Below are 22,837 nucleotides of genomic sequence, written 5' to 3' on the forward strand. Positions count from 1 at the left end.
ACACTACAACCCTCAAAGTATGGGGAGAGTGGGGAAGAGAGAGATCTGTCCCTGAATGTTACGTCACGACAGTCCTATCAATGGCTGGGCTATTTTAACAAAATTCAAAAATACAGATTTTTGTCAAGTCCTCAATTATGCAAAATGGAGTCCAACATGTACCCCTCTCTGTGTCATTACAGACCTTTTTATGTAATTCCAGTCCCTAACCCCAACACACAAGAAACAGTAAGATGGCTAAAATAGCAGCACGCTATTTTATGTAAATTTAAAATATTTTAAGAAGTATGTTTCCACTCCCATGCTAATAATTATTAAAGTACCTTCATCTATAAGAGGAAAAAAAAAAATCACAAAGAAATGCAGCAGTTCTTGCTTCCCTTGCCTCCTACCAGGCAGTGGTTTTGAAGTAAAAAACTTTGAAGAAAAGAAAAGAAGCTATAGAAATGCATTTTTTTTCTAGTTTCTGGAATCTCTGTGAAGCATCACTCCCTGGTAACCAATATCTGAACTCCGAAGTCTAATCGTTGTAGCATTAAAGCTTTTGATCACTTGCTTTTATACAGAAAAGCAGAGGGAAGCATTAAAACTTACTTGTAGGTGAAATCCAGGTTAGCACTATATGCAATGCTGAAGTCAGGGAAAACCTGTCTCTCAGATCACAGAATCATAGAATGGTTTGAAATGGAAAGGGACCTTAAATACGTTTAGTTCCGACCCACTGCCATGGGCAGAGGCACCTTCCACTAGAGACCAGGCTGCTCAAAGCCACATCCGACCTGGCCTTGAACACTTCCAGGGCTGGGGCATCCACAGCTTCTCTGGGCAGCCTGTTCCAGTGCCTCGCCACCCTCATGGTGAAGAATTTCGTCCTTATAGCTAATCTAAATCTACCCTCTTTCAGTTTAAACCCATTACCCTTGTCCTATTGCAATAGGCCCTTGTAAAAAGTCCTTCAGCTTTCTTACAGGCCCCCTTTAGGTACTGCAAGGCTGCTATAAGGTCTCCCTGGAGCCTTCTCTTCTCCAGGCTGAACAACCCCAACTCTCTCAGCCTGTCCTCATAGTTGAGGTGCTTAAGCCCTCTAATCTCCTTCGTGGCCCTCCTCTGGACTCACTCCAACAGGTTCATGTCATTTTTATGTTTGGGGCCCCAGAGCTGGACACAGGACTCAAGGTGGGGTCTCACGAAAGCAGAGCAGAGGGGCAGAATCACCTCCTTCAACCTGCTGGTAACGCTTCTTTTAATGCAGCCCAGGATATGGGCATTGTCCACCCAGCCTGTATTTGTGCATGGGATTGCCCCAACCCATGTGCAGGACCTTGCACTTGCCCTTGTTGAACTACATGAGGTTCACACAGGCCTGACTCTCAAGCCTGTCAAGGTCCCTCTGGATGGCACCCCTTCCCTCCAGTGTGTTGACTGCACCACACAGCTCGGTGTCATCAGCAGACAGCTGAGGGTGCACTTGATCCCACTGTCCACGTTGCCAATAAAGATGTTAAACAGATAATAATCTAACTCTCAGAAGATAGGAGAGGGAAAAGGAAAAAAAGTATGTTGAAAAACAAGAGATTAATCTTATCAAAAGAAAGGTTCCCAAGAACAGGTAGGCATGACATTGCTTCAAGTAAAGTACATTTTTAGAATAAGAAGAACAGTCATCAGTTGGTCTTATTTGAAGCACATAAATTCCCAACATTTTATTTTCTGGATTGTTAAGCTTAAAAATAGAGAAGATATAAATTCTCTATTTGCTCTGTGGCTTTCGAAAGTAGAGAATTAGGAGTGCTTCACTAACAAACATGTCAAGTGAAAAGTGACCTAATCTGATTTTAGATGTAGACTTGTAACACAGAACTAAGAAATATCTTTTAGTTTTCTTCAGCGTTTGTATTTTATACTAAATGGATTTAAGCTAATTAAAATATGTGACTGCCTGTACCAACCAAAATGCATCGATAGTCCAGCATCCTATGCCAAGTTTCTGTAACTCAGTCTTCTAAGAAAAATGCAAGAACACTCCTCCTGCTATCTTAAACAATCTTTCGTTTGGTTCCTCTGTTACATACGCCCACCACCCCTCAGTCAAAGAAATCCTTTTATTTTCTTACATGATGAGTGTGAGAACAAGAAGAAAGCCCCAGCAATGGAAGTCACTGTGCAAGAGTACAAGAAGAAGTCTAGAGAGGTGCTCCCCATTCCAAGCCCTTCCTATTTCCAGAAGTTGCATGTTAGATCTTCTGGGACAGACGCTGTCTTTGTATTTAATACCCTCCCACTCAGTCAAGACTTTCTAATAACATTCTGTCTTTCAAATACTTTTTAAGTCTCTATGCAGTTCTGGCATCCAGAGCATGCCATAATAACCTCCAGTTTTCATTCATCTCCTTTTATTTTGAATCTATTTTCAGCTCATTTTCTTTGAGGCTCCCCCATACAAATATCAACAGCTAGCAAATACTTCCTATTCAGCCACTCCAGGGCGCTTATTAACACTATACTTCTCCGGTTTGCCTTTTCTCTTCCCATCATCAGAAAAAAAGACTCCAGTGTAGTCACTTTTCATCCCACAGAGTTCATTCTGTACAGAACAACAGAAGTGATGAAAAGTACTTTTCCCCCACTCCAATGTTTTTGTTTCAGGGACTGATAAAAGCATTCAAGAGACGTATTTGACAGAGTTAGAGCAGTCTAAGTATTTTCCCTTTTGTTCTCTGCTCCTTTCTTGACAATTCCTAAAACTCTCTTTGCTCTTTTTGGACCACTACTAGCTGCTGGACAAGATTTTTCTTCTTGACATACTAATTAATTTAGAGCCTACTAAAATACTGCTACTGCAGGAGCTCAACATGGAGAGACAGTATGAAAAATTCCAAGCATAAATTACTACTAAGTGCAACAGCTTTTACCTAAGGAGGAAAAATGATCCAAACTTCACTTAGACAAAGATCAGCTTCAACTCAATTACTGCCACTCTGGAATGAGGTTTTGGTATTAAAATAGACACTTCTACAGAATTATTTATCAGAAGACAAAAGGAGAAAAACAAATCCAGTATTAAGAAATATTAGCAAATAAACAGAGAGTATAAGCAAAAGAATTTTCCATTGCACAAGTCTCTGATACCATATATACTGAACAACACTTCTATTACCTCATCACAATACATTGTAGATGCCAAAACATTTTAAATGAGTTCAAGAAGCGACGAGAAAATGTATTGAGGAATAATTTGATTGCAATTGAGTATAAAAAGTTACCGTCTCTGTCTAGCACAGGAAGAGTCTGAGTTGCAAAGCAACAGTAAGAGCATTCTGACCAAGCAGAGTTGCTCCTTTCTGAACAGTACTGGGCTACAGCTGTATAAAAGCCATATTTAATTGTCATGCATTAGAATTGAAAGAGTACTGAAACACCAGTTACTTATTCTCCTGCAAAAAGGAGAATATACCATAATTGCTTCTTGGCAAGTCCACATCACTCAAAAAGAAGAAAAAAAAGTCGGTTTTATTTTACTTCATGCACTTCAATGAATGCCAGTCTCCTCAAAATACCATCCACATTTTCAAAGACCAACTTTCAAGGATATTCATGATCATGACTTTGACCAAAGTTAACATAAGATTGATATTTTCAGTATCTTGGGGCAGGGAGGAATCCCTTCTGCTTGCAGCTATATGCAGAGTTTTTTAAAATATCAAACAGTAAAGGGGAAAGCAATTTTTTTTGCTCTAAAAATATCAATAGAAGTGCTTAAAAGACTGAAGAGCAGGACTTTTGTTCTTCTTTATTGACTTAGCATTAACACCAAAAGCATACATAAAATAAATACAATAATCATTTATTTCTAATAGGGTTGGTTGGTTGTTTTTAATACCTCCCACTTTCAAAATGCATTCTAATTTAAACAGTCCTCTATTTGGAGGCAAGAAACACTCTCAACCCATAGTTCTACTATTTTTTTAAGTACAAACATTTTTTTACCTGTCCAAAATATTTATCTGTTTGAGGACAAAAATTCTGCCATCACTTCCAACAACAAATAAATACTATAAATCCTCATATGATGACCTCTTTCAGATTTGGTAAAGAAGTTGAAGACTGACCACTGCTATTAATAATATCTACCTGAAGCTTCTATAATAAGAGCCATTAAATCTTATAAAACTAAATACAACTAGTATCAGTTAACACTTTTAAATACTAATCAGGACAGCACGCAGCTATTTATTAATAAACTGTTGATCCAGTCCCTCTAATAACCATGTATTGACAGCATCCGAAATGCACTTCATGAATTTCTCATAAATAAGACAATGTTTATTTATTAAGATTGCCCAATTGACTTAAATCTGCTCTAGTTACTGAGGAATAACAATGTGCTGCTTTTATTCCTAAACTGCCAAACATCAACCCACTAACTACAGCAGCCAGTCCATCATCCAGATTATGTTGTTCTTCACCTACACCACTTAAAACACAATAGTTACTTCTCCCTCTTAATTATTTACCTTAGAATTACCTTCCTTGTGATGTTTGGCACAGGATCGAAGCTGAGTTATCCAGTATTGTTTCTCTTTTGCATCAGCAGCTAGAATAGAAACAAGAAAATGCAGGGAATCACATATAAACTAATAATCTTTTTTGTATAGGAGAATGTGATGAGGCAGGGAGAAGATAGGTTATTTATTGGTTAGGATGCACTATAAATTCTAATTTATACTACTTAAGTATATATAAGTTCTTCAGTACAACACATCTAAACCTCAGCTTAAGATACTGTGGCCAGCTGGAAGAGATAAGTTTGAGCCTTCTTCATAGTTATCTCCTCTGAGTGCTATTAAAAGCAGAATTACCTCAAGATTACTTCTTTTTTTTTAATCCACTTTTGTTTTACTCATGTCTCTCTGTGAAGGACAAGGGCCATGCCACAGCATTTAAATCAGAGAAACCTTTACACTCATGCTGTCAATCAGCTACCAGACAAGCTACCAGTTCCCCAGATACCTTAGTACTTCTGTTTTAAAGTAGTTCAACTAAATAACTGTTTAAACCTGTGTGTCATTTGCATGCAACTTAAAGATACAAGAATGAAAACCATATCATTGAAAAACAGCTTTAAAAAATATTGAAAAGATTGTCTGCAGTCTACATCAGGTGGCTCATGTGCAATATTAAGAAGTATATTTAGGACAGAGGTTTGGTTATTTTTTTTTTTTTTAAACAAAACACTACTCCAATAATCCTAAGAAAGAATAGCAATACAGACTGGATAATTTCAGTAAATATTTTCTCTTACTTCTTCTGCTATTAAGTATCTCAATGGTTATTGACTCAGCATAAAAATTATTTACCGATTTGAATCGAATTCATAGATCTCATCAAATTAATAGCACCATATTGTAAGTAGTTTATATTCTCAAGTGACTGGAAAAGCATGCTAATGAAAACACAAGTGTTCGTGATTTCTAGCTCTGCAAATTCCAAAACATTTCAACAGAAATGCTCCCTGGTTGTTCTTGTGTTTTAGTTCTACATATAAAATTGCAACATATTGTACCACTGGGGAGTCCTGCATATTCTGTCCTGTTAGACAACTAATAAACTGTGGTCAGAATAAAACTAACATAATTTTAAACTGTTGTTACAGTATATTACATGTCACTTTTTTTGGTACATTTATTTTTTATAAACTAGTCTGATATGACAGTATCCTGATCAACCAACCATGCTGAAAATATCTTAGAATCAAAATACTGCTTTAAAAAAAAAATCCAAAGTAACTCTTTCATACCCTATATTGTCTTTCTTAAATTTGGGAGCAAGAGAAGGCAAACTTTTATGTTAAAGGTGCACCCAATTATTCCAAGACTGACAAGAACAGAGTATCTTAACAGCGTTCCACTGGCATTTTTCCCTTGTCCAGCCTATCAGCAGATTCATTACTGCACATTATCTGCAGGATGGTGGTAGGGGAGAACAATCTTAGAAATGAAATGCTACGCTGTGGACAGCAATGAAAGCAGCTTTTTCTTCCTTCAGAAGCAAACAAGATATACTTGCCACAATAACAGTTTATAGAACATATCTTGAGGTATCTTCCAGCCCTGGAAGTCTATATATTGTAAATTCACATGTATTTAACTCCAGATCACTGTTCCACTGTGTTTTATACTATAGTATGTAACAATATAGCTGTATAACCACTACTTTCTGACACTACGGGGACATAAGAGAGAAACGAGATACAAGAGAAGAGATGCAGAAGCTGGAATGGAAGAGAAGAAGGACTCAGCTGGCACTTTAAGGAGCACTGTACCTCTCAACTTATACATCTCTCCATTAGCAGAGTAGACCACCAACATGTGTGGCACTTCATCACTGGGCGATATTATAGCTCCAGCCAAAGACAAGGTTCCTCGTGGCTTCTGGCTTTTACTTTGTTCGTTCACGAAATACTGCAGAATCCCCGTCTCAAAGTCCAGCACAAAGTACCTGTTCAAAGAAATCGCAATCGTATAGTATTTGTGTTGAAGAGTTTTTCACGCATTTACTCAAACACGAGCAAAGATTTACCTTAAATCAAGATCATAAATAAACAAACGAGGTTCAAGTCAGTTTTGTAGTAACTCAGTTTTATAAGGTACTGTTATTTTGATCGTTAGGTTTGGGTTAAAGGGCACGTGTGAGCTACTTTTTCACTCATGTTTCTTTCAGATTAATGGTGAGGTTCACATACAAGACATAAAAGCAAGGAAGTGAGGTTTTAATTGAAGAGGTTCCACTGAGAAAAGTATGAGACTGCTTCTTTTTGGGGGGGTTGGCCCCTCTCCTTTTCTTCCATTTACGCCTTGAAAGACAATTCCCCACAACCAGTCTTTTGAAAAGGTGACACTGTTTTTGCTGAGGGATGAGCACAATTAAAGATACCATGGTATTTTCATCTTTGTGATAACATTTTGCATACAGATTTTGAGTGCAGTTTTGAAAACTGGCCAAGAGAATTGAACATTCAGTTCCCAGTAAGTATTAGACACAAAGTATGGACACACACGTCTAAGAAAACAATTAGGAGGAAAGAGCAGTAAAGTCTAAGTTCTATTTGATCATTCTGCTAGCAAATTCTAACGACGAAAAAACATTTTTACTGCTGATTATATACTTAGGATCAGGAAATAGCCAGTGAAAATTCAGTAACCACAAAAATTAAAACAAACAAACAAACGGTTTTGACAAACACAAGCCATTCCACAATAAACCATCTTCTAGGACAGCAAGATCATAAAAACGAAAATAAACTAATTGCATTGTTCAAATGCACCTGATGAAGGTGAAGATGTTTCAAACTTAGTGTACTAGTCTCAAAAGCTGGAAACAGAAATTTAGGTTTTGGGGTTTTTTTTCCAAATAAACCTATCTTTCACAACAGCACTGATCTTAATTTCCACCTCCCTGTGGAAATCACCTATGCTACTACACAGAACACCTATTCAACACTTCAACTCCTTGGCAAGATGGGACAGACAGCAACCTCCTGGCTCACATGCAGGACAGTTTGCTCTGACTCGCAACAGACTAGAGTGAAGATCACAAAAATGCGGGTTACCCCCTTAGCTTCTACTAAAAAACCAGCCCCAATCATCTGGCTAATACCACTAACATAGGCATTTGGAATGTGTACTATTTGTTACTGTCCCACTAGATAGGATTAGCATAGGTTACACAAATTTGTGTACAATATTTCAGAAATTGTGATTATTCAGACTTTATATATATTAGTTTTGTATACCACAAATTTGCTCGAGTTTTGAATGTGGCATTTTGTCTTAGCACTTTTTCAGTATCTCCATATGCAGAACACCTCTAACCTTTCACATTACAGAATATTTCCAGGATTGTCTTCACGGCCTGTTGAAGTTACTGGTGTTCTTGTGTTCATCTCTTTATTCAAACTAAATATGCCTGGACATGACGCAAGCATCATTGCCTAAGACTCACAGAGCTTCACACGTTTTGCTTGGGCAACCTTCCTTTGCCACATTTATGCATAACTCTCTGCTGCCACCACCTCCGCCGCAGAACAAATATGAAATTCTCTTTAAATTATTACAGATTAACAACCTCTACCCCAAACAATTTTAAACTAGTGCATCACTACATCCCTCACTCCTGCCCTGACTCCAACCCGCACATCTCCCACAAGCTCCTCCGCATTCCTTCCCTCATGAAACAAATGGAAAGCCTCCCTTTTGTGGTCATGAAGTACATCTCTTCACCTTCCATCTAAAGTTTATCTGCACCACCAAAAAAAGGACTAGAGTAAAGGCAAGCCAAATGCCAAACACCACAATGTTTTCAATAATAGTGTTAAAAATAAGGAGGTCCTAAATGTAAATCGCCAAAATTTCAGAAGGTTACCTTATTGACTTGTTTTACACCAGTCCATAACCTTCCTGTTTTGTTTGATTTTTAAATGATTTTACAATACTGCTCTCCCACTTCCAAAGCATTTTTTTCCCTTCAGGTTGCTTACTAGGGGAAGTCGATGCACTTAGCTGGAAGTGGAAACAGTAGAATTGGAAAACATACAATAAAGTCAGACTTCAGATTTCACAGTAAATTTTAATTTAGCTCGTTCTCAGTTTTCCTTGTCCATTTTAGGAATATCTGTTACATATTCAGGAGAAAGAGCAAAAGTACTTTACAGACGTGATGCCATGTCCCTGAGAAAATAATCCAGTAACTTAGCCCTAGACCTTGTACTTCTTTCCATCCAGCTGACAAGTTTTCAGCAATCTCTTTGGGTTTAGCAAACAAGTCTAGGCTTTATATGCAGCAATGGCCATTCTGAGCCTGTGCCATCCTCATTATAAGTTCATTGTCCTTTTATTGTTCAGGTACAAATAATTTATTTCAGCCTCTGTTATCAGGCCATCTTCTATTGACTACTACCTTGAAGAGCATCATTGTGGTTACTGCAGTACAGCTCTACAATTAACAAAAGGAGGTAGAATAGCTTAAAAAAAAAAAAAAGTCAAGAAAAATCAGCTTGCTTTCTTCTGTCAAGACCAAAGGATTTTGGGAAAGAAGTTCCTCTATTAGAACAGAATCTAGCAATTACATAAACATTATGAGCACTTCAACTAGAAACTTTTGCATTCTAGACCAGCTAAACACTCCCAGAACGACTGTAAGCTCCACAAAGATGGGGTTTGCATTGCCATAAAGCTACCCCAGGGAAGGAAACCAGCCATTCAAGTACAGAACGCACCTTTACCAGCACAATGAGATTGAAGAGCAAATCCCCATATGCAGAGAGAGCATCCTTCCACATCCTCGCTAACACAGCTACAGCAGTTGTCTTAACTTGACCTTCTAGCCAACCATAGCCTAATTTAAGTACAGTCTCAAAAAAACTGAACATCATCATTGGCCTCATACCTTCAGCTTTCAGTACCTGTGATAGCTCAGTCACCTGTAACAGCATGCAACATGTTTCCAGCACAACTCAAGCAGTAATCTTAAGAGTAACCAGTTCTCACAAGCCTTCACATCACCCTCTTCAAGGATCCTGCTGTCCTTCTTGGCCCAGATGAACCAGGTTTTATGTTTGCCAGCTTTAGAAGTCATAAGAGAAAAGAGAATTATCTACAGAAACCTTAAGTCCCAACAAAAAGTCCCAACAAAAAGTCCCAACAAAAAGTGGTCATGTCAACAAGATAGCTTTCCCGTGACTTTGGAGAGCTCAGGAACTTTTCAGTCATCCTGGCCACGACACTGTACGTACCACACAGAGCCAAGTATTTGCTTTTAAAGAGTTACGGTTTGACGTGCAACTCCCCTCTCCACCTTTCACATGGTGGTATCACAGAAAAAGATAAGACAGGAGTAAACTGCACAGAGAACTATAGTCTCAGAAGAGAAGCAGGGGGATAATGCACTTTGAAAACTGCTAAAAGGACAGGAAAAAGCAGAAGAAATAAGGAATTAAATGTCAAATCAAGCAGCGCAAGACTTCATACAAAGGAGGGGGTGGAGAGAGAGAGAGATAGAAGAAACAGAAGCAGCTTTCAAAAATGTTTTCTTGCATCACATACCAAGTGATGACCCAGTTCAGACCACCACAAAAACGCAGACAAAAGTAAGAACAGATTCTTTCATTAACTGAGGATAGAAAAGCATTATATATAAAGCAGAACAGAAGTAAAAGAATGGTACGTGTCCCATTTTAGAAGCCCCATGTAACTGTATCAAAAGGACAGGGATATCTTTTAACTTGAATTCCAAAGGTCATTTGTTCTGCACACCAGGGAAATACTGCACTAACCTCTCTAGAACTGATTAATCTTACCACCTTCTCCTGCATTTCTCCACTGGCCTTGCTCACAAAGCACACATTTACCCGTGATGTCATATTTCTGTAATTAATTTACAGATTAACATTGATGAAAACTAACATACTCTTCAGGGAACAGTCGGATAGGAGGTAGCAGAGTCAAGTTATGTTGTACTAGACATACAATTAGTGCTATACAGAAATAATTAAATAACTGTTACTGACAAACATTCCCAAAAGCCAAAATACAGCTAAATTCTTCTGTCCAAAATTGGACTTTTTTAAAATTAATATTCGGTAAGTTAGAAAATTACTGCTTTAAGACATTTTAAACATTTTTAACTGCTTAAGCACTGTCCAAAGTAGACACTTAAAATTACAGGCAAGGAAAAGCACGCTATTTAACAAAGGAAAAGCCTTGGCCAATGGATTTCTCACTTGAAACTCAAATCCTTTCAGAGAATACAGCCTTCCTGCTCCTCTGGCCCAGCCTCCCTCAGGCTCCCGGGATTCACTGGGATACTCTCCTCTGCCATTCCAACCCCATGCAGAGGCATTACTAACTCATACAAATTACATGATAAAACATTCAGTCACAAACTAGAATTTTATTGCTGTTGTATCAAGTTTAAAAGAAAAGTCTGACACTACCAGAATTTTAAGTTACTCATGAATGTCAGTAAGGCCTGATGCAATTTTATTTCTGTTTTACTTGCGTATTTCAAAATCAGCGCACTCTCGGAATAAATCCCAAGTCTTATAAGCTCTGTAACTATCTGTCTTAATTAAACACTCATGTTTTATTCCCATCCATCCATTTATCCATTCACCTTGACAGCCATTAAAAAAACCTCAAGAACAAGTATGACATATTATAGGAAGCATAACTATGTTGCCTTCTGAATTCTTGGAGGGGAAGAGACTCAAACACGGTATAATAAACTATTTCAACTGGATTTTGCATTCACTGATATGAGCATTCATTATAGTAATAAATATAATAGATCAGTATTATATAACATTGTAATAATTTAATATTAATTCCCCATTCAATTAGCATTTAAGAAAAAAACATGACTATGGCTTAAAAAGTGGTTAAATGGTGTAGCAGGTGATGAAAATGATCTACCATCACAGCCTGTCAGAGAACAGCAGCACACAATATGAACATTTCCTGTGTAACTTACCTCACTGGATTCAAGAATTTTGATTTTCCCATTTCCAGTCAAATTAAGCAATTCCATATTCCCCAGTGGAAATGCATACTTTAAAAAAAACCAAAACCAACAAAAACAAAACACCAAACACACCACATTTCTAGGTATTTCAACATTCAGTTGCACATCCATAAGATGGTGCACTGCTCATTGAAGCTGCCACTCAAATGCAAGTCTGCAACATATCCAAAGGTATGTTCCCAGCAGAAAAAACACCCCTTAAAATAACCTCCTTCTTTTCTCCCCTTATTCTGAACATATCTCAGAAACCAACCACCTGAAAAGAAGTTTTCACTACTCTGTAATCCCAATAAATTTTCAAGGTAGGACTGCCAAATCTTTCCATTGTGTATTGTATTCCTAGTGATCTGAATTCTCCTCACACCTCTCTCCCCCAGTTAAGTCAGTTTTCTGGACCAGACTTTGTACTCTTCTAGTTTGAATTCAAAACATTATAGAGGTTTTTACATAAAGACTTTCACAACTGGACAACTGCAAACCCAGTCAAATTTTCAATTACAGGCACAATCTGCTAAAAAACTCACCTCGTCTGAAAAGCAGAATTGTATTAATTACTTCCTTGTATTCATGAACTAGCCTATGTTGGAATCCATGCTTCATAGTTGGACTGTGCCTAATCCCAGCACTCACATGTTTAAAACTAGTCTCACGATACATACTTTATGATCTACTTTTTATTTGTCTTTAACCATAAAAACGCAAATTGTTCAGGTGAAAAACATTGATTTGTTCAGATGAAATACATTGATTTGAAACAACATAAAGTCTTCACTCTGATTTAAAACCCTGATAGGCAACATCACCTTCCCTATCATATCAGAAAAGTAAAATTTCACGTATTTCTCCTTTTTAGATTGCTGAATTTATTATTCTAGACAACATGACGAATACTATGCTCCATTACACATTTGAGCGTCAAATTAGCTCAAGAGCAGAAGCAGCCCACCAACAGAAGAATTTCACCACCTTCTCCTTCTACCACTTTGTTCTCAACATTTCTGAGTTTCCAAACACATGCTCCTTTCACTCCATTCTGGTTTTCCTCCAGTCACTGACAGGGTGTGTTCGTTGGTGATTCCATAATCCTCAAGAAGAAGACATCTTCGATAATAAAGAATCAAACTATTCTATCATTCTCTCTTTTTTTTAAATATAGTTAAAAAAACTAGGTAAGAATTATAGAACAGAAAGTAAATGACTGTGTCAAAGAAAAGCAAAGTTTATGGTTCCAGTAACTGAATGAGATGTCATATAGAAATATTTCATTTTTAGGAAACTGCATCTTATTAGGCCATCTTGGAGATGACATTTATGCAACTGTTTAATTTTTTTTCCCTTTTACTTTGACCCGTAAGATTAATGGAATTATTCATGCCAATAAAGATAAAGCATGGCATACACATTTGACAGTCAAGGATTTTATTATTAAAAGTCATCTCTAAAGTTGTCATTTAAAGAAGGGTGGTTGAGAGAACGTGCTTATATTTCAGTAACTGTTTAACATCCTTTATTCACTGAAGTTCCTCAGTTTATCATTTTCTAACATGAGAAAACATAAGACTGTAATATCCATTAAAAGCTTTATTGACTTTAAGCATTTCTGAATGAAAACTGAATTTTTAAAACAGCAATTTCTCTACATTATTATAATTGCATGCCAGTTGAGCTGAACTATAATTTGCTGGATACTTTTAGAAGTGTTCCAACATCTAAAGCAGAGATAAGAAATAGAGGAAGTATCATCCGCAGCTAATAGACAGACTGGTTGTTTCTGATCATCATGCCCTTCATGATTTTTAACATCCACGGAACTCTCACACAAATAAAATCTTAACAGAAATCTCCTTGCCTGTTTTCATAGAATCATAGAATGTCCTGAGTTGGAAGGGACCCACAAGGATCATCGAGTCCAACTCCTGTCCCTGCATATGACAACCCCACAGTTCACACCGTGTGTCTGAGGGCCTTGTCCAGTCTCTTCTTGAACACTGTCAGGCTTGGGGCCGTGACACCTCCCTGGGGAGCCTGTTGCAGTGTCCAGCACCCTCTGGGGGAAGAACCTTTTCCTGATGTCCAACCTAAACCTGCCCTGGCACATCTTCCTGACATTCCCTCGGGTCCTTGCTTTTGTCAAGTCCCAGTCAATTTTTCAGTTTACACACAAGCCTGCTTTATGAACCAAAACGTCACTTCTTTCTCAGCCTCTGTGGAAGCTACAATTGGTACTGACCAACTCAGGAGTTCATCAGGTTCTGCTTGCCATGCCCATTACTTTCAATGGTCTGAAATTCTATACAGTCAGCAATAGACATGCTGCCTAAATCTTATTTAGGTAAAAAACCCTACAGTAAGGATAAATATTAATATCTGCCTTCTAATTTGAAATAGAGTTGCTCAGGGGTTGCTTTTTAGGACTGCGAGAGGAAAATTAGGCTTAAAAATAATACATCCATTTTTACCCATCAGGCTTAGAATTTATACGGATTTGTGGAAAACTACATTCATCATAATAATCTATGCTTTAGCACAACATGGCCACATCAAGGGGTAACATTTGCAAATTTAGGGGCACACACATAAACAAAAGGTACACAGTTGAGGCCCATACCATAAACAGCACTTATTGCTCAGAGCCCACTGAGCTGGCTGGCTGCCCAATGCTACTTTGTGTTATTTACTAGTCCTTGCCACCTTCCTTTTTATTTGCTCTAAATTCACTACTACTTAATAATTAAGGAGATTCCCATTTTTGTATTGCGGATCAGAGAGAAAAGGCTAGCAGTGACATAATTTGGGGAATAAAGGTGCTGGTGCAATCTTAATTCTGGCAATGTTATTATCCAGCTCAATTTAGATCACAGACTAAAAACAGAGCTTCCAGATTGGAAAATACATTTTCCTACATAAGAAAAACAACCAAGATCTAAAACAAGAACAGAGTACCTGCATGTAATTTCTAACAATGTGTGCATAATGAAAGGACATTCAGCTTTAGAAAGACACACTTCTATGCAAGTCTAAAACAAGATGCGTAGATGTGGTACTTCAGGACATGGTTTAGAGGTGGACTTGACAGCGTTAGGTTAACGGCTGGACTCAATGATCTTAAAGATCTTTTCCAACCAAAATGATTCTATGATTCTAAGATAGAGGAAACGTGCAAGAGACAACCACAGTAGTTCCACACACCAACTCCATTCCCCATCCGAGGGGAAGGCAGTGCTCTGTATATCACAAGACCCTGCTGCTAAATTGGTTCTCACTGAAGCCAGGTCCACAAAACGGTCACTTGGACACCAAAATGAAGAAAGCTCTCTAGCTTACCCTGTCTCAATCCCATCTCTCCACCTTAATCAGGAGCAAAACTTTGGTCCTCTGAGAAATTAAAATTACAGAGACCTACTTGGACAACTGCACCTCTGCTCCAAGTCTTTATGCAGTATTGGTCTGTCCCAAGTTGCAAAGAAACCCCAACAATAAACTAGGCAGCTATCAGAAATCAAGCTCTTCATTTTCTCTGTTTTCCCAAAGTGCAGCTAAAATGGGTTTTACATTAAGATGTTTAGATTTCACCCAGTCATCCCAAGAGGATGCAAAGGAGTAGAATGCATGTACTTTGCTTAGTCAAGGAATATTCTGGTTGGAACGTACCTTAAGTCTATCCAGGGAAACACCGTTAGGAGGATCTATAAGCAAACTAAGTGGGAAGTAGTGAGTAAATGAGAAAAACTGACTCGTCTGCTTTATTACCATAACAAATCACCTAGAAAAAAAAAATACATATATATATTATATATACTAAAAGGGAGGGCGGGGGGGGGGGGGGGAATGACTAAAAATTGGAAAAAATCTGAGTTTCTTCCCCAAAATAAAGAAAAAAAAATGAGACATTCAATTACATTTAGTTTGTGAAAGCAGCTTCTCCATATTAATACATCTCTATTCACATTAGCAGTTGTCAAAACTGCTGCTGAGAAAACAGCTGCATCACCACAAAGTTTTACACATCTCCCAGAACAATGCCAGCCATGCCAGGAATCCTATTGCCTATCTTTTTCTGTAACAAAAAAAAAAAAACAAAACACTTCAAAATTCTAAATGATACAGAAATATTTGATCTTCCATAAAAACATGCCACTTTTTTGCTTGATACTTTCTGCAACGAGTTCCATACGATTTGACAGGTTCGGCAAGCAAACTTCACATCAGTCCTTGCCTAGTGCCTATGATCAACTCATCTTCCACAAAGCACTTAGGAAATACAGTATGAAATAAACAGTTTAGAACATGGCCTAGTGTAACAGAACTACAACTCTCCAACAAGCCAAATAACAAATTTAGGAAGCCTGAAATGCTGAACCAAAGTCTCCACCACATACATTAAACACACTAAGACTGGCTTTCTTAAAACATAAACGTCCCACAGACCTATTTGAAGAAAAGTCATCAAAAAGAAGGCAGCACTGAATGCAGCCACAGTGAACACAGACGCTCAGAGCACTACTGAGTCAAACAGTGACTGACACTATTATGTATTATTCTTTCTACTTAAAGTAGAGACATGCACACACAAACACAGAGAACACTTTCCAGGAAGATCATATGTGAAGACAGATCTATAATGAAGTGAGATTTGACCAAGGGCAGTATTTTACAGATGTTTCTGTCTGCTACTTCCCATATTCTGCAGGAGACTTCATGGATTGAAAAGAGAAGACGTGATCTTAGTTTGGTCTTTCTGGTACTTGCTATTACAACATCCATATATTAATCAAATATATCCATTTGACAGCCTCGTTCTCATGCAACATAATGAGAGAGTAGCAAATTCAGTCATCTAATATAATGCCCCCACAACACACAATCGGAGGGAGCCTGGAATTGCTGGGTTTGTGCCAGCACTCCCACATAGCAGGAGTTTAAAGACAACCACATCTCACAGAACTTGTGTGAATCAGACAGATCTGAATCGTAATTTTATGTCAAAATACTATCATCCATAATCCAAATTCTCTGCGATTTGAAGCTATTAAATTTTGGCAATCCCAAACATACGCACCCCCAAAAGAGGCTGCTGAACAAAAAAAAAATATATATTCAACTGGAATAGCCCCCACACCCCTCTCCTTCACCTTTAGCACTTAGAGCCTGCCCTCTGAACTACATTAAGAGATCCAGATACTACTACTAGAAGGACAGGAAATGTAGGAAGGAAGCAGTAAAGCCACACACACACACACACCGTGTCTACTACACAGTATCTTCCACTGGCCTCATCCTAAACTTCCATATCACTTCCCTCTTATGGTGTACCAAGGACGAATCAAGGCCTTATTTGCAGTTGGTTTATGTTTCTCTGATTAGTGTCTCCCAACTCTTTCTCTCTCTTCTCCAACAACTTGTATTCCTCACTGGTAAGAAATAAACCCTAACAAAACCCAGTACTACTATTACTGCATATTATGTCCCATCTAGGGGAGACACTTTCGTACATCAAACATCTGCAGATTTTTAGAGCCTTCTTTCGCTGCCAAGAATTACAGACTGTATACAGAAAAGCACTCAGCTATAAAACAACCAGTATGACCCTGAGTTTTTATGCCAGACCTGACGTTAGTTAGGATTCCACCTGGAGATAAAATACTTTCAGGGACTGAAATATTAATGAAACAAATAACAAAGGCACAAGAGCATGACCTTGAACAACAGCATGGGCGCTGAAGCTGAAGAAGAGGCTGCTGCTGGATGACAAAACAAAGGATGGTCCAAACACCTCCAGGTGGAAATATCAGGCAAAACTATTCCGGTAATCCAACCACAAAACAGACTGCAAATTGAAGTAGCTCAAATTACGAGACTACTCTAGCTTTAATTAGAGTAGCTGTAGAGTAGTGCTGCTTTTTGCTCAATTTAACAATGAGAGAACAGAAATTAGGAATATCATTCAAGTCATATCTTGAGCCAATTACACGGACAAAAGGAGTCTGTTATCTCAGCGCAATGTATTTGGGCTGTATGTCTCCGAGTTAAAAGCCAGAGAAATTATCTATGTAGGTGAATGCTAGGGCGTCTGTTCCTTACAGGTGAATATGGTCCCATGCACAACAGCAACAGCCCGTCACTTGAACATGTACAGAGCAGCAGTAAGTCAGGGAATTTCAGGGAGGTGACCTACATATATGGAGTATATGTCAATGCAATCAAATTGGTTGTTGGAGTTCTTTCCTATTTGTTTTTACTGCTTACTGGAAACCAAGGTTGCTTTAAGACAGACTGTAAAAACCCCAAAGTCACAGGAAAGGTTATCTTAAGTCATGCAACTGAATTATAAATTCTATGCTATAAGATTTGCACTATCATGCATATAGTAATTCTAGAACAAAATACCTAAATCACAAAACCATCTTCGCTGTTAATTAGCTCTTCCCTCATTTTTAATTATTAAACATGAAGTATAAAAAGTTAGAGAGGATTCATAGACTCTCTTAATAAAAAGTTAATGCCAACCTAAAAGTTTTCAATAGAAAGACGTTGCTGAAAATTAATTAGAGCAGTCACAGATGTCATCAGGCAGAACATCAGTTTTATTATCACCACTCTGCTGCCAACAATTGACAGACAATTTACAGAGGAAATGAAGGGCCGGGATGAAGATGTAGACAAGCAGAACAGTTTGATAACAGGACGTACCAAAAGGTTTTCAGTAAATGTACCTAAAATTAAATAAACAGAAATCTGAAGAATTTTTTTACATTACAGTCAAGAATAAAGCACTCTACTAGCTAGACTTCCAACCATCATCCAGAGCAAAACACTCTCCTTCACTCAACTATATGTACTATATATAATTATTACGTTAAGGAAGATTGGGGTTTTTTTTCTGACTTCTCACCAAAACTAGCTCATCAACACCTTGAACATATCCCTGACAAAAAGAATTCACTTGTTACTTCTTCCAAGGCTTATCAGGTGACCAACAGAAAAAACAACATCAGACCACACTTTGGCAGTACATTCATATCATTCTCTTAAGCTACATAGATCATTGCACTTTCTCCTGATAACTGTGTAGTTTCAATAGACTAAGCAAGCACAGAGTGGAAGCAGCAAAGATGTAACTGGAATATTTCGATGCTGGAGTACTTATCAAGAAAGAAATTCACACCTAATATATACTTATTTTGGCCTAGTTCATTTTCTGCCATTTTAGTGAACTGAATTCCATTACCATGTGAGCAACAGGACATCAGAGTCATGGCATAGAAAGAGGGAGTATGCAATGAGGAACATGCAAGGAGGTTGCCCCCCTTTTGATGACAACATGCTCTTAATTCAGTTCAAGAAACCTCATGAAATCATACCCTCTGAGGGCTTTTTTAATGACATGGTGCTTTACTGTATATATCAGCAGGGATAACACTGTAGAAAATAATTCTGATGCTTCTGTAATTCTCATTTTGTCTTTTCTATTTCCAATACTACTAAGTATCATAAGTGATGGTGTATGGTCTGAAGTTTTGGGGTTTATTCTTCAATTACAGAGGAATAACCACAGTACTATTTTTTCCTCATTCTTTTCTCTCTTATACCATCTTCTTGACTTCTGTTTTACCACCTGCTAATATAAAAACATACATATATGGAAAAAGAAACCCTAAAAGTGAAAATGCAAATCTACTACATTCTGTATGTTCAACATCCTCAGGCTTCCTGTGTACAGATTTAACTATATCACTCCTGCTATGCCTAAAGGTGACCTGATGTACGAGACATCTAGGATGCTCTCTTCCTGCAGTATCAGCCTAGAGATATTAGTTCCAGTTTTCCTGGAAGAGTAATGTGCCAGAAACACTACTACAAGACAATAAATAAATAGAAATAAACAAAAATTCATTCATATAGAGCAAGCAGGTAAATATTCAAAGGTACATAGGAGTCTGTAAAGGCATTCCATCTTCTGTGTGTGCTTTCTTGGAACGTATTTTAGTATTCCAAATCTTGAAAAACTTCAGACACGTACCATTTAAAAATATTAGAAGTCACATTTATTGCTGAATAGCTGCAAGCTCCAAATCACAAGTGCCATTAATGCACGCTGTGGCAGGAGAAGCTGTTATGTCTTCCTGTTGCTTGCTCCCCTCCATTGCCAGAGATCATCACCCCTACAGAGCAGCAACCAACCAGCCAACCCTACCAAAGTCCTGTGCTCAGTGAAACTAAAACTGATGGACTGACGGCAGATGGTAGCCTATCACTATGCCACATTATGAACAACAGCAGCTGGTGGCACTGACTCACAACCTCTCTTACAATGGTTAAATGAGTGAGGAAGAAGCACGAGCAGCAAATGAGTGATCAGAAACAGGCCTCAGTCAAGAATTAACTGAGACGAATTATCACTTCCCCCTCTCTCAGAAACTCACTGCCAAGTGTAGTTTATATTTACGTATCTTAGATTTTCTTCACAAAACACACTGCAGTTAGCCTCACTTCATGTCTACGGATGAGGTTGCAAAACCTCATCCAAACTTAGGGCTCACCACTGCTCCTCTTTCCTGCCCTGCTGCATAGTCACAACCCATCCCTTGGGTCCTCTCTAATGTTCACCAAACTCCATCGCAACTAATTCAATTTGCTAAATCAGGGGAAAAAAAAATACAGCAGGAACAGACAGTTGGGAGAAGGTCTCCCCCATTCAGCAGTAGGAAGGTGAAACAGTGGCTCATCCTCTGCTTTCATGAAGCAAAGGTGGTCATTTCGGACACCATCTACCAGCTCTGCCTCAACCACAGCATACATTCATGCTAATTATATCAGCAGACAACAATGATTTCCAACTACTAAATCATTACAAAAGCCTACAAAGAGATAAGCTATGTTCATTTCTTCCTCTTAACTATACAGTAACTTTTATATTTTCTTCTCCTAATCTGCTTTACCAACGTCGTCATTTTGAAGAAAGAGAGATTTAATTCTGTGCAAGTTACTGATATGAGACTCTAAAGAACATGACATCCCTCTGGAAGCTAAAACCCTTCCAAAAATTATATTTAACCTGATTTACATTTGATGCATTTCCATGGATGAAGACTGGGGAAATCAGCACAGACATCCTCTTATAATTGTTTGCATTCTATGTGAACAATTCCATCTCAGAAGTACTTTATTGAAGATCATACATTAAGTAGCTCTGGTATTTCTCAATACATACAAGTTCTTTATGATCAGTAAATCAAAATGAAGGAAAATAAAAGGTTAAAAGGTTAAACATCATTAAACATCAGATATGAGTCCTTTAATCTCTAAATCATCTTTTAGATAGAAACACAAAGTCTTGCACACTTACACTACAGTCCACAGCAATGACACAAAATAAATAGCAATTGTTCCTCCAAAATCTTGTTAAATTTTTACATCAACATAATTGGGCAAAATGATAAAAGCTGCCTGTAGAACGCACAAGTGAAAATCAGTTGCAATTTCTCACTCTCCCTTCTCAAGGAAGGATTGCTGATTTGCACTTTAAAGACTCAGTTCAACTGAATTAGCCTTGCCTCATTTGGTGTCACATCAGAACTACCACTCGTTCTGTCATCTTCATTCCGTTCCCATCACTGGCCAGTAGTAGTACTCAGCACTGCATCCTAGTATAGCCTATGCAATAATATGAGTTGTACTTAGCTATAGAATAATGCAGCCAGGTCAGCCTTTGGGTACAAGAGGAGCTTTGCAGAGTCATCCATCCAGCGGGAAGAGATCCATTTCCTCTGCAGCTACAAGCATTGCGTGGAAACCACTGGCCAATATTTTCAGCTATAGGTCTGTGATGGATAGATAACCCTTGACTTCTAGCCACACTTTGGTTCAGACTTGCTAGAGCAGCAATAAGCCTCACGTCCTGTGGTGAACCTGTGAGCTGGAAAGGTACTGGCTCACATACCAGGGAGTGAAGGCGCCATGGAAAAGTATTTCAAAAGGTGATTTTGAAACCCAAAAATGCAAGATAACCAAAGTAGACAACCAAATAACAAAATACCAGAGCTAAAACAAAGACATCTATCTTGTCTGTCCTACTGACTAGCAGCCAGCTACTACACTCAAAAATGTTACCATAAGGACAGGCCTGACTTGAGCTCTCCCTGAACTGCAGCCGGACTGCACACCAGGTGATTCTCTATTTGAGCCGAGACACCTCTGGAGGTTCAGGATTCCTTACCTGAAACTAAAAGATCCTTCCTTACCCACGACAGATCCTTGGTGACTGACAACATGCTGAATTAATACTACTGAAACACTACTAATCCGTGTAGCTACTCAATATTATTATAAACATTGTATAGATAATTCTATTAGACATAAACTGTTGTTCGAGTCTGAGACTAAGATTGGACTCAGCCACACCTAGGCTCCATAAGGAGTTTAAAAAGCAAGGGGGTCCACTCTGAACCTCCTGATTCAATGGGAAGGTCCTCCTTACCATTTGCATCTCCAGTCTCTGTGTGAATCATTCTAACTCGATTCTAACTCGATTTTCCTTTGTATGCTTCTTGCATGCAGTTATTAATAAGGTGAATCTTGCCATCAAACCTACTGAACCACTGTTACAACATAGTTAAATTCCAATAAAATTATTGAACTCTGTCAAATTATTATTTTACCTCAATAAAATATATTGGTCCTTCCCTGAGTGAGGTGCATTGCACTTATCCACAACAAGGTCACACACATTAGTCATCATACATCGCAGTTCTGACGTGACAGCCTGTCCAGCACATAAAGAAGCTCACTTACTACTCCAAGACCAACTTTCAACTACTCCAGACTCCTGGAAAGTAAGCTTTTATGCAATTACATGCAACAACTTTCTCCAAGGCTGAAAACACAGCCTCTCCCACACTAACAACTACTTTACTAATATGAATCTCAGACGGATGGTCAAAGAAAACAAACAGTAAGAACAATTTGCACCACTCAGCACCAGCAGTCCTGCCAAATTAGTTTCCACTGTACTCAGTACTACATCGATTTCCATCTTAAAATTATGAAAAAATGCATTTTTCAGGACCCTCCTACATTACATATGTTTCTGTCAAATCCTTTGTTATATCTTACTGAATTACTGAGAAGAGTTGTATTGGTTGATCAGCTGGCAGGTAGGTACTTTAAAATTTGACATAATTCTTAATACAAATGCAATCAGTCTGTTCTACAAAGAGGTACAAACTCACTAGTAACTTTTTTAAAGCTTGACATTATTAAC

The 22,837-nt window shown here is 38.1% G+C and overlaps 1 protein-coding gene across 1 annotated transcript in view; it reads right to left on the reverse strand.

Moving 5' to 3' along the window:
* OSBPL10 (oxysterol binding protein like 10) overlaps positions 1-22,837 on the reverse strand; it is a 120,230-nt gene that overhangs the window by 78,979 nt on the left and 18,414 nt on the right. The window contains exons 2-3 of the mRNA XM_065629557.1: positions 6,323-6,498; positions 4,515-4,594 (exon numbers count right to left, since the gene is read on the reverse strand). Coding sequence (XP_065485629.1) covers positions 4,515-4,594; positions 6,323-6,498 — 256 coding nt within the window. The remainder of the gene's footprint in view (positions 1-4,514; positions 4,595-6,322; positions 6,499-22,837) is intronic.

This window comes from Caloenas nicobarica, chromosome 2, assembly GCF_036013445.1.
Source record: "Caloenas nicobarica isolate bCalNic1 chromosome 2, bCalNic1.hap1, whole genome shotgun sequence".
Classification (NCBI taxonomy): Eukaryota; Metazoa; Chordata; class Aves; order Columbiformes; family Columbidae; genus Caloenas; species Caloenas nicobarica.